The sequence below is a fragment of the Hyla sarda genome, chromosome 3 (assembly GCF_029499605.1).
Source record: "Hyla sarda isolate aHylSar1 chromosome 3, aHylSar1.hap1, whole genome shotgun sequence".
NCBI lineage: Eukaryota > Metazoa > Chordata > Amphibia > Anura > Hylidae > Hyla > Hyla sarda.
In genome coordinates this window covers 204,258,825-204,280,541 of record NC_079191.1, presented here as the reverse complement: position 1 = coordinate 204,280,541, position 21,717 = coordinate 204,258,825, and the positions used below count along the sequence as shown (strand labels likewise).

The 21,717-nt window shown below is 39.1% G+C and overlaps 1 protein-coding gene across 8 annotated transcripts in view; it reads left to right on the top strand.

The window, feature by feature from the left end:
- COL12A1 (collagen type XII alpha 1 chain) overlaps positions 1–21,717 on the top strand; it is a 165,893-nt gene that overhangs the window by 32,381 nt on the left and 111,795 nt on the right. For 4 of the 8 annotated variants that reach the window (XR_008891251.1, XM_056565888.1, XM_056565889.1 and 1 more), the window contains 5 exons: positions 10,650–10,919; positions 13,854–14,120; positions 16,997–17,189; positions 18,714–18,832; positions 20,888–21,037. Coding sequence is in view for 7 of the 8 variants with exons in the window: in XM_056565888.1 (XP_056421863.1) it covers positions 10,650–10,919; positions 13,854–14,120; positions 16,997–17,189; positions 18,714–18,832; positions 20,888–21,037 (999 nt within the window). In the remaining variant the exon portion in view is untranslated. Of the gene's footprint in view, positions 1–5,313; positions 5,409–5,886; positions 5,949–10,471; positions 10,490–10,649; positions 10,920–13,853; positions 14,121–16,996; positions 17,190–18,713; positions 18,833–20,887; positions 21,038–21,717 lie in introns of those variants that run through there. The other 4 variants (XM_056565891.1, XM_056565892.1, XM_056565893.1 and 1 more) reach the window with 4 other exon arrangements.

Sequence of the window (21,717 nt, the reverse complement as noted above, 5' to 3'; positions counted from 1 at the left end):
AAAGTGAAAAAAAGTGTTTATTTACTCCTACAAGAGTACAAAAATTATGACATTTTATATTATCTATCTATCTATTATCTATCTGTCTATTTATTATTCTTCTATTTATCTATTTATCTATCTACTATCTATCACTCTATATTTTTCAATAGCCACATGCTAAGTACAGGACATAAATCAAATAAACTAACTTGGGGTCGAAGCCTGGAGAAATAACACCCCTAATTCGTGCACCCCCTTTATAAAATTTTACTTTTATTTCCTCTAATAAAACCCTTATAGCAGTGAATTAAAATAATCTGTGACAGCACTGTAATAAACAAATATTACTGTCGGGGTATACCCTTTATCTCTCTATGATCAAGTAATGGTGCTGCAGACACCTTATAATAGTGCTGTCACAGTGTGCTGGTTAAAAGTTCAACACTTTGCCACCCTTGAGGATGGCAAAGTGTTGAACTTTTAACCAGCACACTGTGATAGAATGCTAAAATATGTGAAATGTCTTACATTTTCATAGAAAATAACAAAACAAAGCAGAAAACCTTGCAGCAAGCCCATACATCAAAGTATACAATATTGAGTGAGAAGGCAGTTAGTGCTTGGTATAGCCACAATCCTTTTGTCTTTCCCTTTGTGACTGTTTAAGTTCTTCTTAGTTGTCAGATAATAGAGCTAGTAAACTACTCTTCCATTCTATTACTCTAAAGGTCCTAAAAGTGCTATAGTAATGCTGCAATAGTGCCTTAAATTGATGGGGTGCCACAGGTGGCGTTAGTAGAAATACCTGATCACTTTGTGATGCCAGGGCCCCGTTATCCTATACATGGTCCGAGGTTGGGGACAGCTGCTCCTGGGCCAGACACGGGGAGTAAATGAACACACCGATGTCAGGTTACGGATTATTATCTTTACTGAGCTGGTTGCAGATGGTAATATGCATACAGCTGGCTTTGGGTGAGCGAGTACAGCGTAACCCCTTGGGAGCCTTGTTGCCTTGCTGGGACTTGTGGTGTGTACACCAAACAGACGAATACTGACTTGTGAGATGGAAAGATAAATCCTGGTAGGTAGGGTCCTGTGGAGGTACTGAAGCCTTCTTCCGCAGGGGCATGAATTTCTACCGTGCGAGTAATCCTTGCAGGATGGATAGAGAGATTAGATTTGAGCTAGACCTCTCCTCAGAGCACACAGCACACCCACCTGAACCAAACTGTAGCTCAGCTTGCTGCAACTAAACTAAAACTCCTCCCCCACTACACTACATAGGGGAGACTTCAGGGGCTCCCATTGGCAGGCAGGGTCACATGGGGTTCACTGCTCTCATTTAAGGGTACAGTAACACATAAAAACGTATATACATATAACAAGAATATAATTGATTTGGAAAAATATATTACTTTGCGATAGAATGCAATCATAATTAATATAACAGTAAGTCCTTTAGTGGGCCCAACACCTTGTGTTGCCAAGCTACCCGAGACAGTCCAAAGCCACAGGACAGCTATTGGTGCCGGGACACCACATTGATGCCACCATGATGCCACCAAATACTGTCAAACGTAATACACATATGATGCTTGATACAACACTGACCAACTAAACAAGTAAATATTTCTTACTATAGAACCAAGTGTGACTAAAACCTAATTTTTTATTATATTCACTTATTAAAATCCACCAAATAAAGTTGTGAAAGTGAAGTTCAGTGCCTAGAAGGGCATTACAGGACCATCCTGATTGGTTCAGTCAGATTTTATTAACAGCCCCCTAACCTGGTGCCCTTTGAAGAACCCAAGTGCGGTGTCCATGCTAGGATTGTATTTCGTAAAAGTTAGGTTTTAATTGTACCTCTTGGTTTTGATATCGGCACCAAACAGTGCCCAAATGCTATGCAATGCCTAATTAACAGGGATATACAGTGTTGAAATAAAACCACCATAGAGTGCTCAAATGACAGTCCTACATAAGAGCTATAAACTGATCAGGAGCTATAACATCTACAGTAGTGAATAAGCTTATATGTTATTCTCTACAACTGAAACAAAGTTATACGCTACATTTGTATGTAACGATAAAATACATTTAAAGTAATGTCATTTACCCAAGAGCTATGACATAATACATCTGGAGTGATATAATGTAAGCTTCACAGAAAACACATCTTCACTTATTAAATGATGTCATTATTGATTTTATGAATGATGAGATGAAATATTAACAAGGCTTCACACTCCCTATAATTTATACAGTATTATTAATGTCGTTTCTATGGAAACTCCAAAATGTTTGAGAAATCTACTTCCTCCTACAGTGAGAATTACAATGAATTGACATTTCTCGACAATAAGGCTCTTGGCTCTCACAGGAAGCATATGTCATGTTTACAGTGTGTTTTACTGTTGCTGAAACGTTTCTTTGTGTAGATCTCCAGTTTTTGCTGCTGAGTCATATTCTTTTTAAAATACGTAGCCAGTGTTTGTGACATTTGAAAGCCATTTCATGGTTAACAAGCCTTTATTCAAATGTGTGTTCTGTCTTCAGTACAACCCAGTGATATAGGGCATAGTGGCACAAATCTGCTGGTAGATTGCTTTGTTGGCTTTTGTCTTGTAAATATTATCGGTGTATGCGTCTCATGCCAATTATTACTCTTGCACATTGGGAATCTGAAAATAGGCTTTTAAATACAATTGAGGCTGAGTACAGAGCACTTTGTTGGTATGACAGGATGCAAACAAAAAGGTATGCTGTCACAGTTATCTCTTCCAACTTCCCCATATACATGAACATTTGGAACAACCAATGTGCATGTGTTCTCTATAAGGAGGGGAGGTATAAGCTGCAACCAGAGAACTCTGGCACTGGCTTATCCCTCCCTGAACAAAAGGATCGGGTGGTGAAAATGCTGCACCTCCAACCTTTCTCTCCACTGACAACAAACTTACAATGGACTTTAGAATAAGGTCTTTTAGTACCTTTAAAAAGTCTTTCTTAACAAATCACCTCCCTTTAGAGACCACTCCTGCTTCTACCAAAAATGATGCATACAAAATCCACATTCAATCTGGGAAAAGAACAGCAGTGAACCATCAATGGGGTCATAGACACCCAAGTACAGTGTTCATATTAGGACATCCTCAGGCATAATCCTGAACTCCGTCCTTCGTCCTCCCTCAGGCAAAAACCGTCCTTCCTCCTCCTTCAGGCAAAACTCCATCAGGAAAAACTTTGTCCTCCTTCCTCTCTCAGGCAAAATTCCTTCCTCCCTCTGGCAAAATTCCATCCTCCCTCAGGCAAATCTCCATCCTCCTTCCTCCCTTAGGCATAACTCCATCCTCCTTCTTCCCTCAGGCAAAACTCCCTTATCCCTCAGACAGAACTCTGTCTTCTCTCAGGCAAAACTCCATCCTCACTCCTCCCTCAGGCATAACTGTGTCCTCCCTTAAGCATAACTGCTTCCTCCCTCTGGCAAAACTTCCTCCTCCATCGTGCAAAACTCTGTCCTCCCTCCTCCTTCAGGCAAAATCCCTTTACCCTCAGGCCAAACTCCCTTCTTCTTCCTCCCTCAGACAAAACTCTGTCCTGCCTCAGGCCAAGAGGTCTGCAGTATGTGATAGAAGCCTCTCACCTCCCTCAGCTTTCAGCAGTACAGGCCGCCCTAGGGTGCCTCCAGCTATTGCAAAACTGCAACTCCCAGGTGTGAGGCAGGACAGAGTTTTGTCTGAGGGAGGAGAGAGTTTGGCCAGAGGGAAAATGTAGTTTGGCCGGAGGGATGAGGAAGGAAGGAGTTTGGGCTGTGTGAGGACAGTGTTTTGCCTGAGGGAGTTTTAAATGAGGGAGGCAGAAGGATGTCGTTTTGCCTGAGGAAGGACAGAGTTCAGGATGATGCCTGAGAATCTCCTAATATGTACCCAGAGAATGAAGATAGATGGTCTAGTCTGATCCAAAAGAAGAACTAGTGTAGCACAAATTGTCAAAAAAGTTAATGCTGGCTATTATAGAGAGGTGTCAGGATATAGCAGCATAGCCGCAGATCAGTCAGAGTACCCATGTTGACACTTGCTAAAAGTGTCTACAAGCATCAGAACTGGACCTTGGAGCAATAGAAGAAGAAGGCCTGGACTGATCAATTACATTTTATTCTACATTATGTGGATAACCATGTGACTGTGTGCCACTTACTTGGGGAAACCAGTATTGGGAATAAGCAAATCAGCAGAGAAAGTGTGATGATGTGTGCAATGTTCCTCAGGAAGCAGTGGGTCCTTTAAATGAATGCTACTTTAATAAATACCAGCTACCTAAACATTATTGCAGGGTTCTATACAAGTATGGAAGTGGCCTCCTTCAGAAGAATAATGCACCTTGTTAAGCTGTAAAAAAATGTCATATCTACCTCAGTCCTATGGAAAAATGTATCTAATTCATGAAGGCCTCAACTTACACGAATCAAATGGCTTGGTGGCAGATACCAATTTCTTGGTGCCAGATAGCACAAAACACCTAATGTCTTGGTGCCAGGCACCACAGAGACATCTAATGGGGTCCATAAATTTATGGGTCAGAGCTGTATTGGCAACACGAGGGGGGCCAAGAAAATATTACACTTTAATTTATTTAAAGGGGTACTCCTGTGGAAAACTTTTTTTTTTTTAATCAACTGGTGCCAGAAAGTTAAACAGATTTGTAAATCACTTCTATTAAAAAATCTTAATCCTTCCAGTACTTTTTAGGGGCTGTATACTAAAGCGAAATCCAAAAAAGAAATGCATTTCCTCTGATGTCATGACCTCAGTGCTCTCCGCTGACCTCTGCTGTCCATTTTATGAACTGTCCAGAGCAGCATATGTTTGCTATGGGGATTTTCTCCTGCTTTAGACAGTTCCTAAAATGGACAGAGATGTCAGTAGAGAGCACTGTGGTCATGACATCAGAGGAAATGCATTTCTTTTTTGGATTTCTCTTTAGTATACAGCCCCTAAAAAGTACTGGAAGGATTAAGATTTACAAATCTGAAGTGATTTACAAATCTGTTCAAATTTCTGGCACCAGTCGATTAAAAAAAAAATAGTTTTTCACGGGAGTACCCCTTTAATGACCGATCGCTGTATTTATTTGACTCCTTTTGAAATGCATTCAATGCAGGGGGGGGGGGGGGTGATTTTAGGCTGACATAAAGGCGTACACGTAGAAGACTTTGAAAACGAATATTCTCATAGAGTATACAGAATGTGCACTATTGTCAGTTTTGTATTTGTTGCCACCACACCAGGGACTGCATTGCATGAGGTCAGACGTAGAGTATACATCTGTATTTCAATGACAATAGGTGACTGTTCAGCAGATTGTCAGTTTTATGACCTAGTGCGCTATTTCTGGAAAAGCAGCATCTGGATTATTTTCTGGTAAGACGATCGTGTGTGAGAGAGAGAGACAGATTACGTTTCACTGAGGAAAGACAATGGACATATTAAGGGCTGCCTATGGTGTTTTTACAACATACATTTTCAATTACGCTGACTCAGAGTAAGGCAGACATTTAGTTCCCTATCCGGTGAATGCTGAGCCTATTTGTCATTCCCTATGTGAGAGAACTCCTATGTTCTAGAAAAATGCTGGCACCAGCTCGCCTTATCGGATTATCTTTCAAAAATAGTACAGGAGGAAAAGAGAATGGTAATAGGGGGAGATTTATCAAAACCTGTCCAGAGGAAAAGTTGCTGAGTTGCCCATAGCAACCAATCAGATTGCTTCTTTCATTTTGCAGAGGCCTTTTCAAAAATGAAAGAAGCAATCTGATTGGTTGCCATGGGCAACTCAGCAATTTTTCCTCTAGACAGGTTTTGATAAATCTCCCCCATAGAGTATAAGATCCTTGTCGTTGAAGAGAATTTCCAGTTTTGATATAATAGAAACTTCGCTGTTATATAATGAAATAACAAAAAGTTGTGTAATGTGGTTTCTTAACATTTTAAACATATTTTCTGCCAGTGGTTTGCAAACTGTGGACCTCCAGCGGCTGCAAAACTACAACTCCCAGCATGCCCGGACAGCCAACGGCTGTCCGGGCATGCTGGGAGTTGTAGTTTTGCAACAGCTGGAGGACAACAGTTCTGAAACCACTGTCCTATGCTATTAGTGGATGCGACATTGACAGCAAAGCAGAGTCTGAAACACTATACAGACCTAGCGGGGGGATTTATCAAAACCTGTCCAGAGGAAAAGTTGCTGAGTTGCCCATAGCAACCAATCAAATGGCTTCTTTCATTTTTAAAGAGGCCTGTGAAAAATAAAAGAAGCAATCTGATTGGTTGCTATGGCAACTCAGCAATTTTTCCTCTAGATGGGTTTTGATAAATCTCCTCCCCTAGTGTTGGTTACAGGAAAAATTCAGGCAGCGCAAATCTTGTCTTAAAAATCTGTGACATTTTACATAAACGGACATATAGCTTCAACATCCAGTCCAGGCTATTTTGCTGACAAATCTTATTGGTGACCCCTATCCATTAAATGGCAATCCTAGGGGAAAAAAAAGTGAGGGAACTCATCCAAGAATTACACTCAAGAGGTGGTCCTGAAGGACTACTAATGATGGGAACGGTGTTCCTGCTGTGGAAAAAGTGCAGAAACTCAGTTCCCACATGTTTCTGTAGGACTTGAGCCCTGGGGGCATTACTATGTGAGATGTAGAGGTAGCAGTCACACCTGCCTGGTGGTGCCCCTTGACAATTCTGACACATAAGAAGACACCAGTGATGTGAATGGTATAAGTATATACAAGAGTTACAAGTATATAATACTTGGTAAGCAGCTGGACTGCTTAGGCTCTGATTCATACATGTTCACAGCTTTAAATATTTGCACGAGAAGTCGCTGCACATTTGGTCTTCATAAGTGACTACACATATGGTCATCCCTCAGTACAGGCCTGGACAATGATTAAGAACCATCAATAGTTTTTATTCCAGTTAGAAAACTCCCATGAAACTAAAGCGGAATTCTCATGAATGAAGAATCTTCATGTTCACAATTAACACTTTGAAAGGACTCAATTGACTAATGATGTCGAGATTATTGTTTCTAGGGACCTCTCGATTTTCCCCCAAATGATAAATGGATTTCAATATGCCATATCTTTTCCTGTGTTGGGAAATGAATTGATGCCAATGGTACCTGTCTTACTCTCTATGCAATGATATACCGTACATCTTATTATTTTGTTTCCTTATACATATTGTTGGTGATAAGCATCATGAGAGGAAGGCACAATGGGCTCAGAACAGATAAAGACAGTGATACAGTATTCAAAGAGGTATCCAGGTGATTTTAGTACATACCTGGCAGACAGTAATGGACATGCTTAGGAAGGATCTGCGCTTGTCTTGGGGCTAAATGGCTATGTTGTGAGATTACCATTAGACTGTGGCTAGCTTTTTGTGAACTGGTATTTCCAGTTTAAGTTTTCTTTTTTTTTACTAAAAATCCCATAATTCCATTTTCCTCACTCCCACACATCAGCCACCCCACCCATTGAAACATAAATGAGCTGCATCCATTCAAAAGACCTGTGGTTTTCAATCAGGGTGCTTACAGCTGTTGCATTAGTTGCAGATTGATCTCTCTCCCACCAAGCGATCCCCCCACCCATTGAAGCAGATAGGCTCCCTGTCATTTGCTGACTAGTGAGGTCAGGTCTTGGCCGCATTGCAACCTAGGAAAAATCTGAGACAACAGTCATTTTGTATGCTGTTAAAAATAAATATTGGGGTGAAAATCACATAAGAATTGTGAGAAAACTGTCACACAGGTACAGACACTATATAATGAACTACACTATCTTTACAGCCCCTAATATCCCTTTAACTCCTTAATGACGCAGGATGCATATTTACGCCCTGCGCCTACTCCCGCGATATAACGCGGGGTCACGCGGTGACCCCGTGTCATATCGGGTCGGTCCCATCGGCCATCAACGGCCTGGACCCGCGGCTAATACCGGACATCACCGATCGCGGTGATGCCCAGTATTAACCCTTCAGGCGCAGCGATCAAAGTTGACCGCCACGTTTGAAGTAAAATCAAAGCATCCCAGCAGCTCAGTTGGGCTGTTCGGGACTGCCTCCTGCGTGTCCGGTCGCCAAATGACTGCTCTGTGCCTGAGATCCAGGCAGGAGCGGTCGAGCGGTGATAACACTGATCAATGCCATGTTAATGCCCTATTGGGGCTATAACATTGCAAAAAAAAAAAATTTTTGTAAATGGGATTTAACCCCTTCCCTAATAAAAGTCAGAATCATCCCCCTTTTCCCATAAAAAAAACTATGTAAATAAAAATAAATATAAACATATGTGGTATTGCCACGTGCATAAATGTCCAAACTATAAAAATATATCGCTAATTAAACCGCATGGTCAATGGCGTACACGTAAAAAAATTCCAAAGTCCAAAATAGTGTATTTTTTGTCACTTTTTAAACCATCAAAATAGAACCAATAAAAACTTCAGATCACCGCGCACAAAATGAGCCCTCATACAACCCCATATGCAGAAAAATAAAATAGTTATAGGGGTCAGAAAATGACATTTTTAAATGTATACATTTTCCTGCATATAGTTATGATTTTTTAAGAAGTACGACAAAATCAAACCTATATAAATAGGGTATCATTTTAATCATATGTATTTAACCGACCTACAGAACACGGATAAGGTGTAATTTTTGCCGTGGATTTTTGGGTAAAATGACTAATGTCACTACAAAGTAGAATTGGTGGCACAAAAAATAAGCCATAATATGGATTTTTAGGTTGAAAATTGAAAGGGTTATGATTTTGAAAAGGTAAGGAAGAGAAAATGAAAATGCAAAAACTGAAAAACGCTGAGTCCTTTTGGGGGTTAAAGTCCAAAAATGGGGCTTACCAATGTTTATTTCATGTCCTGAACACAGTTTTTTATGTTTTTGGCACAATAGAAAATAAATCTTGCACATTTAAGACCTTCCTGTACAGACAATGAACCTATCTATTTCAGGACCACTGTGAACGGCACTAGACTCACAGCGTTGATATGCTACCCAGTCTACTGTTCACTTATTCTCCATAGACACAACACTATACATTTGCTCAGACACAGACCTCTCCATGCAGTTACAATATAGCACTCATCTGTGACACAAGTTGCCTTCCTCTATCCCTGATCCCTTTACACTCTTGTTTTAAGACATAGCACACCTGGTTCTTCATCGCACCAACAGGCCTGGCCTATACTGGCAGAGTGGATGCCCACTCTTATGTTTATACTGCAGCAACCAGACCCTTGTCCTAGGTTTTGCAGGAGTCCAACAGTGGGGCAATAGCCTGTTCTATGGTCAAACACACATTCTGGGTTCTGTATACATTAAACCATTACATTTTTCCTCCATCCAGCAGTGATCATGTCACACTGTATATACACAAATCTGGAGGCTTCATTTTGTCTAAGTTGTGGATGTCGTATCATTCGTTATAAGTGTCGAAACAATACAACATTGCAAATTGAACTGAGTTTAGAGATAAAAAAAAACTCAACATAATGTGTTAGAAAACAAACACTTATTATGTTGGTGTTTCTTGGGATGACATATAGCACTTGCACATTGTTCGAACAATGCATAGGGGATTGTGCCGTTATTACAAGAGACAGTTAGTCATAGCTAAATCTCCGTGAGGTCAGATAGCAATGTTTTACTCCAGTCCACTCAGTAATTGAAGGCTATTATCATTATTTATGGTGCTCTTTGCTGCACTGGTGGATTAGATCAAATGTTTCTGACAATGGTCTTACAAGTTCTGAGATGATTACAATAGATTGTTGAAGTCTTGCCATGTAAGATGATTCAACAGTATGTCAAGCTCAGGAGACTTGTATATTTCAAGACAAAATTCTTGCATCATATATCCATCAGATTGCATTTAAAGACTTACTTAGGGCATCAGTGTTTATATTTCTATTTCCTAAGGCTAGGACAGACATATATTTATTGGTTTTATTGGACACTAATGTATGTTTCTGTAACAGCAGACAAGTTTCTGTATTTGGAAAAAATCCAAACTATGAAAATACCTGGGTTTATGAGATGAGTCTTGCTTAAGTGGGGAATATATTATTTTACTTATAAAATACAATAGATGGTGTGATTATATTACATTAACCTAAATTACGTCTCTTAAAAAACTGACTTTAAGGGAATCTGTCGGCTGTATTTACTGTTAGGAGCTACAGACATCGTTGGATAGCAGGTGGATGTCGAAATTATAAAATCACCATTTTATTTCTCAGACACGTGTCAAGGAGGTAGGGACGAGCTGCTCAAGTGCCACAGTCTGGCATATCTTCTTGATGCCCTCAGTTCCCAGTCCCTCTTTAATTGACACACCGAGCCCTGTACATCAGCCAATAACAAAAAGAATTTTATAAATTTGGCAACCACCATCAGCTCCAGGAAAGGTGCAGTATGCTTTTATACCCTAACAGCTACTCAATGATGTCTGCAACACTTAGCAGCAAATATAGATTTCCTTTAACTGTGTAAAGCTATTAAATAAGGGCTGTTTTCTTATTTGACATTGTAACTTTTTCCCTGGCATATACATATTTCATTTTATAGAGCGTGGGTCACCTCGCAATTTAGTGACTAAGGATATAACAGACACTTCAATTGGAACCTCATGGACAGCGGCTCCTGGAATGGTTCGAGGCTACAGGGTAACATGGAAATCGCTGTTTGATGATGCTTCAGGAGAGACAAAAGTGCCTGGTGATGTAACAAATGCAGTGCTGGATAACCTTAAACCGGAGACAAAGTATCAAATCTCAGTTTTTGCTGATTACAAAAGTGGAGAAGGACCTCCCCTTGATGGAGAAGCTACTACAGAAGGTAATATACTTCATACGTTATAAAGAACTTGACATATATTATTTCGCTTTTGTTCTATAAGTAGCAACTCTCTATAGTGATGTAAAGACATGTTCCTAAACCATTGGATCAAATGCCAAATATATAGGATTTGACCATGGAAGTCATAGCATTATTAAAATTATTACATGGGTCAAAACCATAATATTGTAGATGACATTAGAGTAAGAACCCTATCAGTTTGAAATATCATTAAAAGGATTTTAATATTCATGGCAATTTTAAAGGGGTATTCCGGGTTTATACATCTTATCCCCTATCCTTTGGATAGGGGATAAGATGAATGATCACAGGGGTTCCGCCACTGGGGACCCTCGCAATCTCGGTGCAGCTCCCAGTATTCTGTGTCAGGCGCTGCTTTGAGATGGGGATGTGACGGTCACGCCCCCTAGTGATGTCCCGCCCCCTCCATTTATGTCAATGGGAGGGGTCGTGACGGCCGTATTGGGTCATAGTGGTTAAAGAGGGTATTTGAAAGTAGACACCCCTTTTAAGGGAATGTGTCACCTAGATGTGTTTTATTCTCTAAAGCCTAAGCATAAAACATGTCGTTTTTTCTAATCTGTTTATATTTTCATATTGTAATAATTTTTTTCTACATTATTATGATGCAGTCATAATTCCAGAGATTTATGCATAGAATTTAGAGGTAGGCTTTACATTAGCCCCATGGGCATAAAAAACTATGGAGTAGAGGGGACCCTATTGACTTATAGAAGAGCTTTCTAGGCATGATCTGTGACCTGTGCATTGGTCACTGAGCAGGGAGGGTAGTGGGTGATCTTTTACCATTATCTATTGTGAATGTCCTAATCCTGGTTTATCTGTCTACTGGTGTCACGTATCACTGTACTCCTGTCTGTAATGATAATAGAGAGACTGCTGAAAGAAAAGAAAATGTCATCATACTAATAGGCTTAGTGGCCAGAGAAAAAACTTTAGTAGAAGTAATAACATGACAATGAAGAAACATGGGAAATTTGAAAGAAAAAAAAGCAACACAAAAAATCTTAAAATATATGACAATTGATGTAACAATGTATTCCCTTACAATGCATATAGTCATACAGTATGTAGTTCTTTCCTTAAAAGAAATAAGCTGACCACTTTCTGAACACAGTAGTTATTTGAAATTGTATCTAAACATGTTTTTACCCCAAGTTTTTGCTTTTCTTTTTGCTATGAAACACAATGAAATTCAGCTGTGTAATTGTCATATAAATTTATCTACTGTGAGTAAATACTATCTGATAGTTTATGAAACGCCAAGAGGCAGCTTTTGAAAAGAATTGTGAGAAAGATATACCTAGCGCTGTGTTAGTCACTGTAGAACCCTTATTCCTTTAATGGGTCTTCCATACTTACTGTATATCATGACCATATTTAAGCTATAGCATATTTTCTATATCATGAGGGCTTCATGACCAGATCGGTGCAGCTGTTCACATTGCATCACCTTAGACATCACGTTTAAACTTGAGTGTGTTACGCTTGGACACTTATATGTTGATATCCCTATGTTTTATACATAAAATCTAAAGAATTTCAGGAAATTCTCTCAGAGACATCTGTTGATAGATTTCCCAAGTGTTTTTCTTTCCAATTTCAAAGCCATGTGGGAAACATGTGGATGGTTTAATAAATCCCTTGTATTTATCTGCTGGTGGAAAGAAACATATTTTTTTCGTCATTTGCATGAAGAGTTTGTGATGGTTACCACCATATCCAATTCTAAGTGAAAACATGGGGCTTCATAGCATAACTTGGAATAAGACCCCACTCTCCAACTGGGATCCAATGCTTGATCTTCAATAGATCTACTAACAATGCTAGATTGTTTATAGTAGTGATCTCCTCTGCGTTCTTTCATACGTCAAGCACCATGTATGGTTTTAACCTCAACAAGCCCACTAGTTACACCTACCTTTTGTAGCTCGTAGATTCAGAACTTGATTATCTTGAGCTCTATATTGAGTTTCAGGTCTTTTCCTTCTCTCATTTATTTCCTGCCATCAATATTCCAATACCTTCTGTTTTTCCCATCTATCATCCATAATCATTAAACATACCTCATCTTTAAGTAAAGGTAAGCATCGTTTAATAAAAGCTCCTATGCCTGCTCCTCCGATAGTTATTGTATGTCTGTATTCATGCACGCCATCATTGGAATGCTAAATACAATATCAGCATTGCTATTCAAGCAAAAGTCTACAATATTTGATTTACTTAATTCAGTATAGTATGGAGGAATATATACACAGGTTGGATCTTAGAGATTTGGCTTAATGGGGTGGATGGGTGGGTTTATGCAAAGTCTACTACTTGGCACTATTGCATCACGTCTGCAATAAGTGTGAAACAGCAGTTCCAGGTGTCAACTGTTCCCAGAATTATAAATCTTATGAATTAGGAAGCTAATGTACAATACAGAGTAATGACATACTTATTAGATTATTGTTGGTAAACCCACAGATGTTCACGTTATATGCCATCAATATAATAGCCATTTGTATTGCATATGCAGATGTTGGATGTATAGACAATCCTTTTTTTCTCAGAGAGATTAGCCACCTCAGAGATTTCTGGCAGTGACTTACTGCCAACTCTTCGTTTAGACACATGTACACAGCTTAGCCAAATATGTGGATAGATAGGGGGATTCAGGAAACATAGGTGTCTGACAAATGAACATATGACTGACAGGTATCTAATGTGAATGGCCAGCTTTAGTTTAGTTCAAAACTTGCATGGTTGTGATTGTGACCCCACCTAATTCATACGATTACACAACTTATTTGTCTATTTAGTAGTTATACTCTTGAAAGTAGCCAAAGAATTTTGCTTAGTTTAGTTTAATTTACTATGTTAACACAATTATTTATTCGCTATAAACAGTATCACCAGATGCCAAGAAACTCAGAGTCACAGATGAGACAGAAAATACACTGAAGGTCACCTGGAAACCAGCTCCAGGGAATGTGGTGAATTACCGTGTTATCTATCGGCCACAAACTGGTGGAAGACAAATGGTTGCTAAGTTGCCACCTACAGTCTCCTCTACTGTGTTAAAGAGGCTTCAACCCAGGACCACCTATGATATTACAGTTGTCCCAGTGTACAGATCAGGGGATGGAAAGGCAAGACAAGGAGAGGGAACGACAGGTATGGTTAAATAATTTATTTCTTTGGAACTATTTTTGTTCTGAACTTTCCATATATCTGATGCCTCTGACACTTGGATTTATGCATGTAATATTTTCCTCCCTGAGTCATGTTTAGGAATTTAAGTGAGTTATCAAAGTCATCTTTCTATATATCACATGAGAGCAATAGAATAAAAAACAGTTATTGCTGAGATACTCTTTAGTTATTGCCAGCAATAGTATACAGTACATGATTACAGTTGAGCAAACTCCTCAAAAGTTTGGTATGCAAACAGGTTCTTTGCGAACCGGCAAACCAAGAAGCCCCAAACATTGCTTAAGAACTCTTAAGCCCTATATAACACTGCAGGGGTCACCTAGGAATGTATTCCAGCAGTTTTAAAGTGGTATCATAGGCTAAATTAAAGGGGTACTTCCCTGGAAATTATATATTTTTTTTAATCAACTGGTGCCATAAAGTTAAACAGATTTGTAAAAGACTTCTATTTAAAAATCTTAACCCTTTCAGTACTTATCAGCTGCTGTATGCTCCACAGGAAGTTCTTTTCTTTTTGAATTTCCATTATGTCTGACCCCAGTGTTCTCTGCTGACACTTCTGTCCATTTTAGGAACTGTCCAGAGCAGGAGAGGTTTGCTATGTGGATTTGTTTCTATTCTGGACAGTTCCTAAAATGGACAGATGTGTCTGCAGAGAGCACTGTGGTCAGACAAAAAGGAAATTCAAAAAGAAATGAACTTCCTCTGGAACATACAGCAGCAGTACTGGAAGGGTTAAAATCTTTAAGTTTACAAATCTTTTTAACTTTCTGGCACCAGTTGATTTAAAAAAAAAAAAATGTTTTCCAGTAGAGGACCCCTTTAATGTCAAAGTTACGGCATCATGCAGTAAGCTATGGTAACTAGCATCTTGTTTAAAAACACACTGCCCTAGCAGATTTTTTATGCTTTTTAACACAACAATAAAGGTACATATGTATCCCTGTTTGTTGGCAGATGCCTGCTGGTGTTAAAAGGCATTCAGATGTCTCGCAATGGTTTTTTCCAAACATTCCAAAATTCTCCCTTTATCCCTTTTGCAACAGGTATCCCAAAATAGGGAAGAACCTGTAGACTTTTTGTTTGATTAAACGCAGAAAACACACATAACTTGCCCGTAGATGGCTATTCCGTGTTAATTCTAAAGACTTTAAATGTGTATTTATGTTAAACCTAGGTAGAAATATTATATGTTTGATTAAACCAAGAAAATAAAGGTAATTTGGCCATAGATAACTATTCTGTGGTCATTCTTAACACTTTTAATGTGCATTTATGTTAAACCCTGGTTGAAATATTATATGTTTAATTAAACCCAAAAATACACTTAACCTGGCCTTAGATAGCTATTCAGCATTCACTCTCAATGCTTTTAATGCATGTTTATGTAAAAATATAGGTCAGCCCACTGGTTAGCTTAACTTGCTGTGTATTGCAATGTGTTAGCTTTAATGGGCTAATTCTAAAATCAGACTGCTGGCATTTGTAGTGCACCAACTGGACATATGCAGGTGACTGGAGGTCACTGTTTGAGGTCAGCCCACAGCTCAATTCTTTGCTCAGCTTGCTTTCAAATTTTCTTTAATATGTGTTGGCTATCTGGGATCATTAGTTCCTGTTCTCTGTCAGCTTTCTCTCTCCAAGATGATGGCTGCAATGCAGTGCATAGGGCTTTATCAGCCTCTTAAACCCAACCCTATGCCGTCCCCTTATTTACCTGGGATTATGCAAGCAATTATTGGCTAACCTTGTGATCTTGCTGCTAGCTGCAACTTATGCTGGGCTACCCTGATGTCATCTCAGTGTTTCCAGTACTTTCTCCATTCATTCAAATGCCAAAACGCCATGTGTTCCTCATCTCTACTGCTATTATTAGTGCCTTTGTCAGGCTTGTGTAAGCCGAGCTTGGATAAGCTTCAAAGGTCAGTGAGCTGCTGTCACCCCAAAGTTCTGGGTTCTCTTGCTCATCTCTATACATGATATTTAATGGGTAAGCGGCCATCGTTTTATATCTCTACATTTTATAAAATGTTAATTCAGGACTAAGCATTTATGAAGGGCCTCTCGGTAAAACTGTCTAAGACCAATTTTAATATTGAACTCCCTTAGGTAATAAAATGTGTTACAATTAACGAAGCAGTAATGGAAAGTTTTTTACATTTCAAATTGGAAGCAGTGTCTGTAGAATGTATATACAATGATATATAAAATTCGCTTTTTTAACACAGAAATTTTCGTTGCCAGTAAAGTGATTGCCAGGAAAGATTATTTTTCCCTATGTAACATAAGTGGCCAATGCGGCAATGGAATATTTTGTTAAGGTTTCTACTTGTGAACATAAATATATGATAATTTCACAGCCAATGTATATTACACAGTTTTCTGTTATAAGATCAACTTGGTCTGGAATTATTAGTCTCAACTGCTGACCTTTCTTCTAAAGGTTACCTGCTGCCAAGAGTAGGTAGTAGACCATCAACTTTTTTGCACAAAGTCCAACTTTCAGTCTGCCAAGGCTAAGATAGAATGGGTGACTGTGTCTCAGCTACAGACCCCAGCTAGCAAAGTACTTTAAAGGGTTTTCCCAAGGTCATTAGAAGTTAAGTACTGTACCTGGTTATCTGCAGCAGTCCCTTATTGGTTGACTAAAGTGTCAGCTCATGTTCCCGATTATGGGGAAAACCCCTTTAAAACCTGACCTGTTAAGGGAACCTGAGGATTGGAGTTAAAAAAAATTATCTGTCTATCTATCTATCTATCTATCTAGCTATCTATCTATTATCAAAAGATTCACATTTGCTTTGATTTTGTTAATAGTACTTTTTACTTTCCTTTAGCTTCCCCATTCAAGCCACCAAGAAACTTGAAAACATCAGATCCAACTATGTCAACATTTAGAGTGACATGGGAACCAGCTCCCGGACAAGTCAAAGCATACAAAATCACCTTTCATCCATTAGAAGATGATGAGGATATTGGGGAAATGATAGTTGGCCCATATGATAATACAGTTGTTTTGGAAGAACTCAGGTAGGAAAATAATGCTTGAAAAAATGTGTATTATAACCTCCATTGTAATAGTATGGGTGATGTGTTTGTGGACTTCATACACTATACTATGATGACACTAGGACCGCACATGTGCTTCCAGTATTAACACACAGCCAGAAACAGGAAAAGTGCTGTATTATATATACAGTGGTCCCTCAACATATGATGGTAATCCGTTCCAAATGGACCATCGTTTGTTGAAACCATCGTATGTTGAGTGATCCATGCAATGTCAAGTATAGGACAGTGGTCTACAACCTGCGGACCTCCAGATGTTGCAAAACTACAACACCCAGCATGCCCTGACATCCAACGGCTGTCCAGGCATGCTGGGAGTTGTAGTTTTGCAACATCTTGAGGTCCGCAGGTTGAAGACACTGGTAAAGGAAATTGTACTCACCTGTCCCCGCCGCTCCGGACCGTCACCGCTCGTCACCGCTGCCCTGGATGTCACCCTCCATCGCTGTCGCCGCATCCCCGGGGTGTCCCCGACACTCCGGCAAGGCCTCTGCTTCCCCGGCATCCTCGCTCTCCGTCTCTGCCATCACGTCGCTACGCACGCCGTTCCTATTGGATGACGGGACGGCATGCGCAGCGACGTGATGACGTTGGAGGAGAGCGCCGACGATGCAGGGGATCCCGAAGAGGACGCACCGGAGCCCCGAGGACAGGTAAGTGATCGTCAGTGGAGCACACGGGGCACCGTAAACTGCTATCCAGTGGCAGCTGAAGCAGCCTGCGCTGACGGATAGCCGTTAATGCGATGGCCCCGACATACAAAAGCATCGTATTGATGCTGCCTTCAACATGCGATGGCCTCTGAGAGGCCATCGTATGATGAAATGATCATATGTCGGGGCCATCGTCAGGGGGTCACTGTATATAGCTGCAATCCTGCTCTAACATGAGATACGAAAGAACACTGTGATCTCAATATCATTTAACTTCTTGCATGGCACAATAAAATGCAAGAGAAACAAGTTGGGAATCCTTCTTTCATAATTTTCAAGGGATTCCCTGTGACATAATCTATACCCATTAAAGGACCTTGGGGCTGACACTTTAGGATTCTTGTTGTTATGGCATGTATTAGGCATGCCCTAACAGTCTGTGTACTTATTTCTTAGATATAAAAGTACTGTATATTATTAGGTAAAATGACAGGTAATAAAAGTAACTACATTAATTTAAGTTAATAACTAACTATATATGTACCTAAAATACTACCATATAAAGAACAAGTTCCACCAAAATGAGGACCACATACAAGCAAATTTACCTAAAATTAGAAAAGCTATGAATCCTGCAGTAATGTTTGGAAGGTGGAATGGCCTATACCTTTAATGTACTTGAAGCTGTAAACTAATGTTCTGCAAATCTATGGAGTCATGTATTCAGTTAGAATTTATTTTAGTTAGAATTTATTTTATGCAGATTAAAATATTTTAAGATTTGGCAGCAAGACAAAATACAATCCCTCAATGTAAATATGTGTTTTTGCAGGGCTGCAACATCCTATAAAGTAAATGTTTTTGGAATGTTTGATAAAGGAGAGAGCGCCCCCTTGGTTGGAGAAGAAATGACAACTCAGTCAGATGCTCCTGAAGTTGCTGTTGATGCTGGTAATTTCCTCTCAAATGAGAGTACATAGAGATGGGTGAATGACTTGCGAAATATGATTTGTTTCTTATGCATCAGCTAAAATGCTCTTTCGGAGCTTGCCCGCTCAGCTGTTTCAACATGAGCTGCCTCTTGTTAATTATATACTAGAAAGAAGATTTATCACCCTGCAAAAAAGTTTGTTAAAAGTTCAACTATGGAAAAAAAAAAATAGTAATAATAATAATAATTATATATATACACAGCCAGTCACCATTTAGAAATCCTATTAGTTTAGGATTTAGGATAATTACTTGGACATCCATGAATTACAATGGGTGCTCCTAAAATGACCACGCACAAATGGTTACCATGGTCTGCTGATCCTGCTAAAACTTGTGGGCTTTGCCGACACATATCTTATGTATATGAACAGCTTAGGGCCCTATTACACAAGGCTATTATTAGATGAACAGGCCGATGAACAAGCATACTCTCTTTTATTGGCTGATGGAATGGTTTTGCTTATTTCATTCATTGGCTTCACACCTCCCTATGTAATAGAAGATGTGCGCCAACAAATAATAGAAGTAAAGGACTGCACAAATGATCCACCAAAGAGTGTAATGGGTGCATTAAACAAAAGCCTATCTAGTTGATCAGCGCTTTCAGTAGTCTGTCCATATAAGTTCCTTAAAGATCTGTTCACACTTGCATTTAACACATCGGTTCTGTTACTTTTGATGGTAAGAATAGTGTAATCTACAGCATTATTCTTATTTTTGCTGTCATAACCCTGATAATAAGCAATGAATCCATCAGGATCTGTAGGTGTTTTGGCTCTGTTATAAATAGAAGCCATGATGCTGGTGTGAACAGAACTTTCGGTTGCTGTTAACTGTTTATGACATTTTCTAGTCCTACCAATACCAATATAGTTTCCCACAATGTAGCACACTGCCACCAAGTTGTTTCATGTTCCTAATACGTGATCACATATACGTTTCTGAAGTGTTATCCACCATTTAGCGATGCATGGAATAAAACCAAATGTTAAGTATTTAGAACTTTGGAAAACAAGATAGGAAAAATACGTTTTGTCAAATTAAGAAAAGTCCTAGTGATTGCTTGTACAGTTTTCCACAGTCTTGTTGCATTTTTTTTCTTTAATTTTAGTTTTAAATATATGAACTATTTTCTGAAATCTATTATTGATTTTGGGACACCTTTCATGTTTAGAAGGCTTCAGATTCAGGAAATAGTCTAAGAATGAACTGAACAGAATGTACGATATGTGGACTTTTGGCCCTGCTGATGTAAACAAGCACTGTTTGTTAATATTATACTGTATCTCCTTAGCATTTTTCTATGTCACTAGTAGATGAAGCTAGATTATAGCGCAACTCTTTCATATATATATATATATACATTATGTATCACTTTAATTACAGTAATAGTGAAAAAAAGTTTATTTTATGCATCTTTCTAACACTTGTAACTTATTTCTGTTCTGTTGATAAAGTTTAGGTATTTTTTATGCTGAAGGAAACTTATTTTTAGATCTTATCATATACTATCCGAACTATATTCCTGGAGCATATATGAAATCACATTGCCTCTCGAGTCATTGTTGTATCAGGGATACTCTAAATGAATGGCTCCTAAGCACCCTGCACAAGAGGCCAAAGGAATACTGTGCTGCCAATGGACAAAGCATTCTTAGTATATTGTTTTATACCTATACCAGTAGATGTTTTATATTTAAATACAAGATGCCAATGTGTTCATCTACTTTGGTAATCTGTGTGGTCAACGTCTATGTTATAAGTGTGGAACTTCCTATCCTTTTTTGTTGTTTCATTTCCTTCTTTCCTGGAATGTTCATGTACTTTAATCTGCTATTCTTACTCTTAAATCAGTTACTTAAAATGTTATATTTTACCCTTGTCCAATATTAAGTTGTACATAAGAATATCTTCATAACAATTAGTATGGCTTATATACTGTGCTGTATTTACTGGTCACCCATGAATGTTATAGTATTTATGTACTGTCTTTCTCTATGATCACTGTAACAGGCCTGGAGTGCAAAACTAATGCCGCTGCAGATATAGTATTGCTAGTTGATGGCTCTTGGAGTATTGGCCGGCCCAATTTTAGAACTGTCAGGGCCTTTATCTCTCGATTGGTTGAAGTTTTTGAGATCGGCCCAGACAGAGTACAGATTGGTAAGTAATATGCAAACTGGTTGTTTGGCAGGAATGTTAAAAAAGTGGGAGAACACTTTTGGGAAGGTCAGACACATATTTTTGGGATTTGCCGAAATACTTTCTAATATGCAGTTATTATTACCACTACTTTCTTTAAATAGTACCTATGATCTAAACTCTCCCTTATCCCCCCCCCCAGCTGTCCTTGACTCCCACTGACTCTATCCATGTGTTTCTTTTCATTCAAAACCTCTTTCTACCTAATTTATTGTCTTCTTGGCTGCTTATTCAGCTGTCCTAGTGTGAGGGAAGAAGGGGGCGTGTCTCAGCATACAGGCTGTGAACACAGCAGCCGGCAGCTCTGTATCTTCTCCTCTCTGTTTACAGCTGCATGTGTCGAGAGAAGAAAGATCGGAACTCAGATAGTAAAATGAATGAGGTAAGGCACAGTCAGGAGTATGCCCTGCTGTGCTATGAGCACAGTGCTGGTTCCAGCCTGTCTGATTGACAGACAAGGAGCAGTGCTGAGCTTGTCTGTGTCCCAGCTGCAGTCTGAGATTTAGGATTCACCATGAGTCTGAAATCTATAAAAAGGGCTTTCGGCCAGGACTGGTAGGTAGACCCCTAGTGGTAATTTTTTCAAAGAGGAAAATTAAATAGAAAGAAGCATATTTTTTAATAACATTCAATTGGAAAGT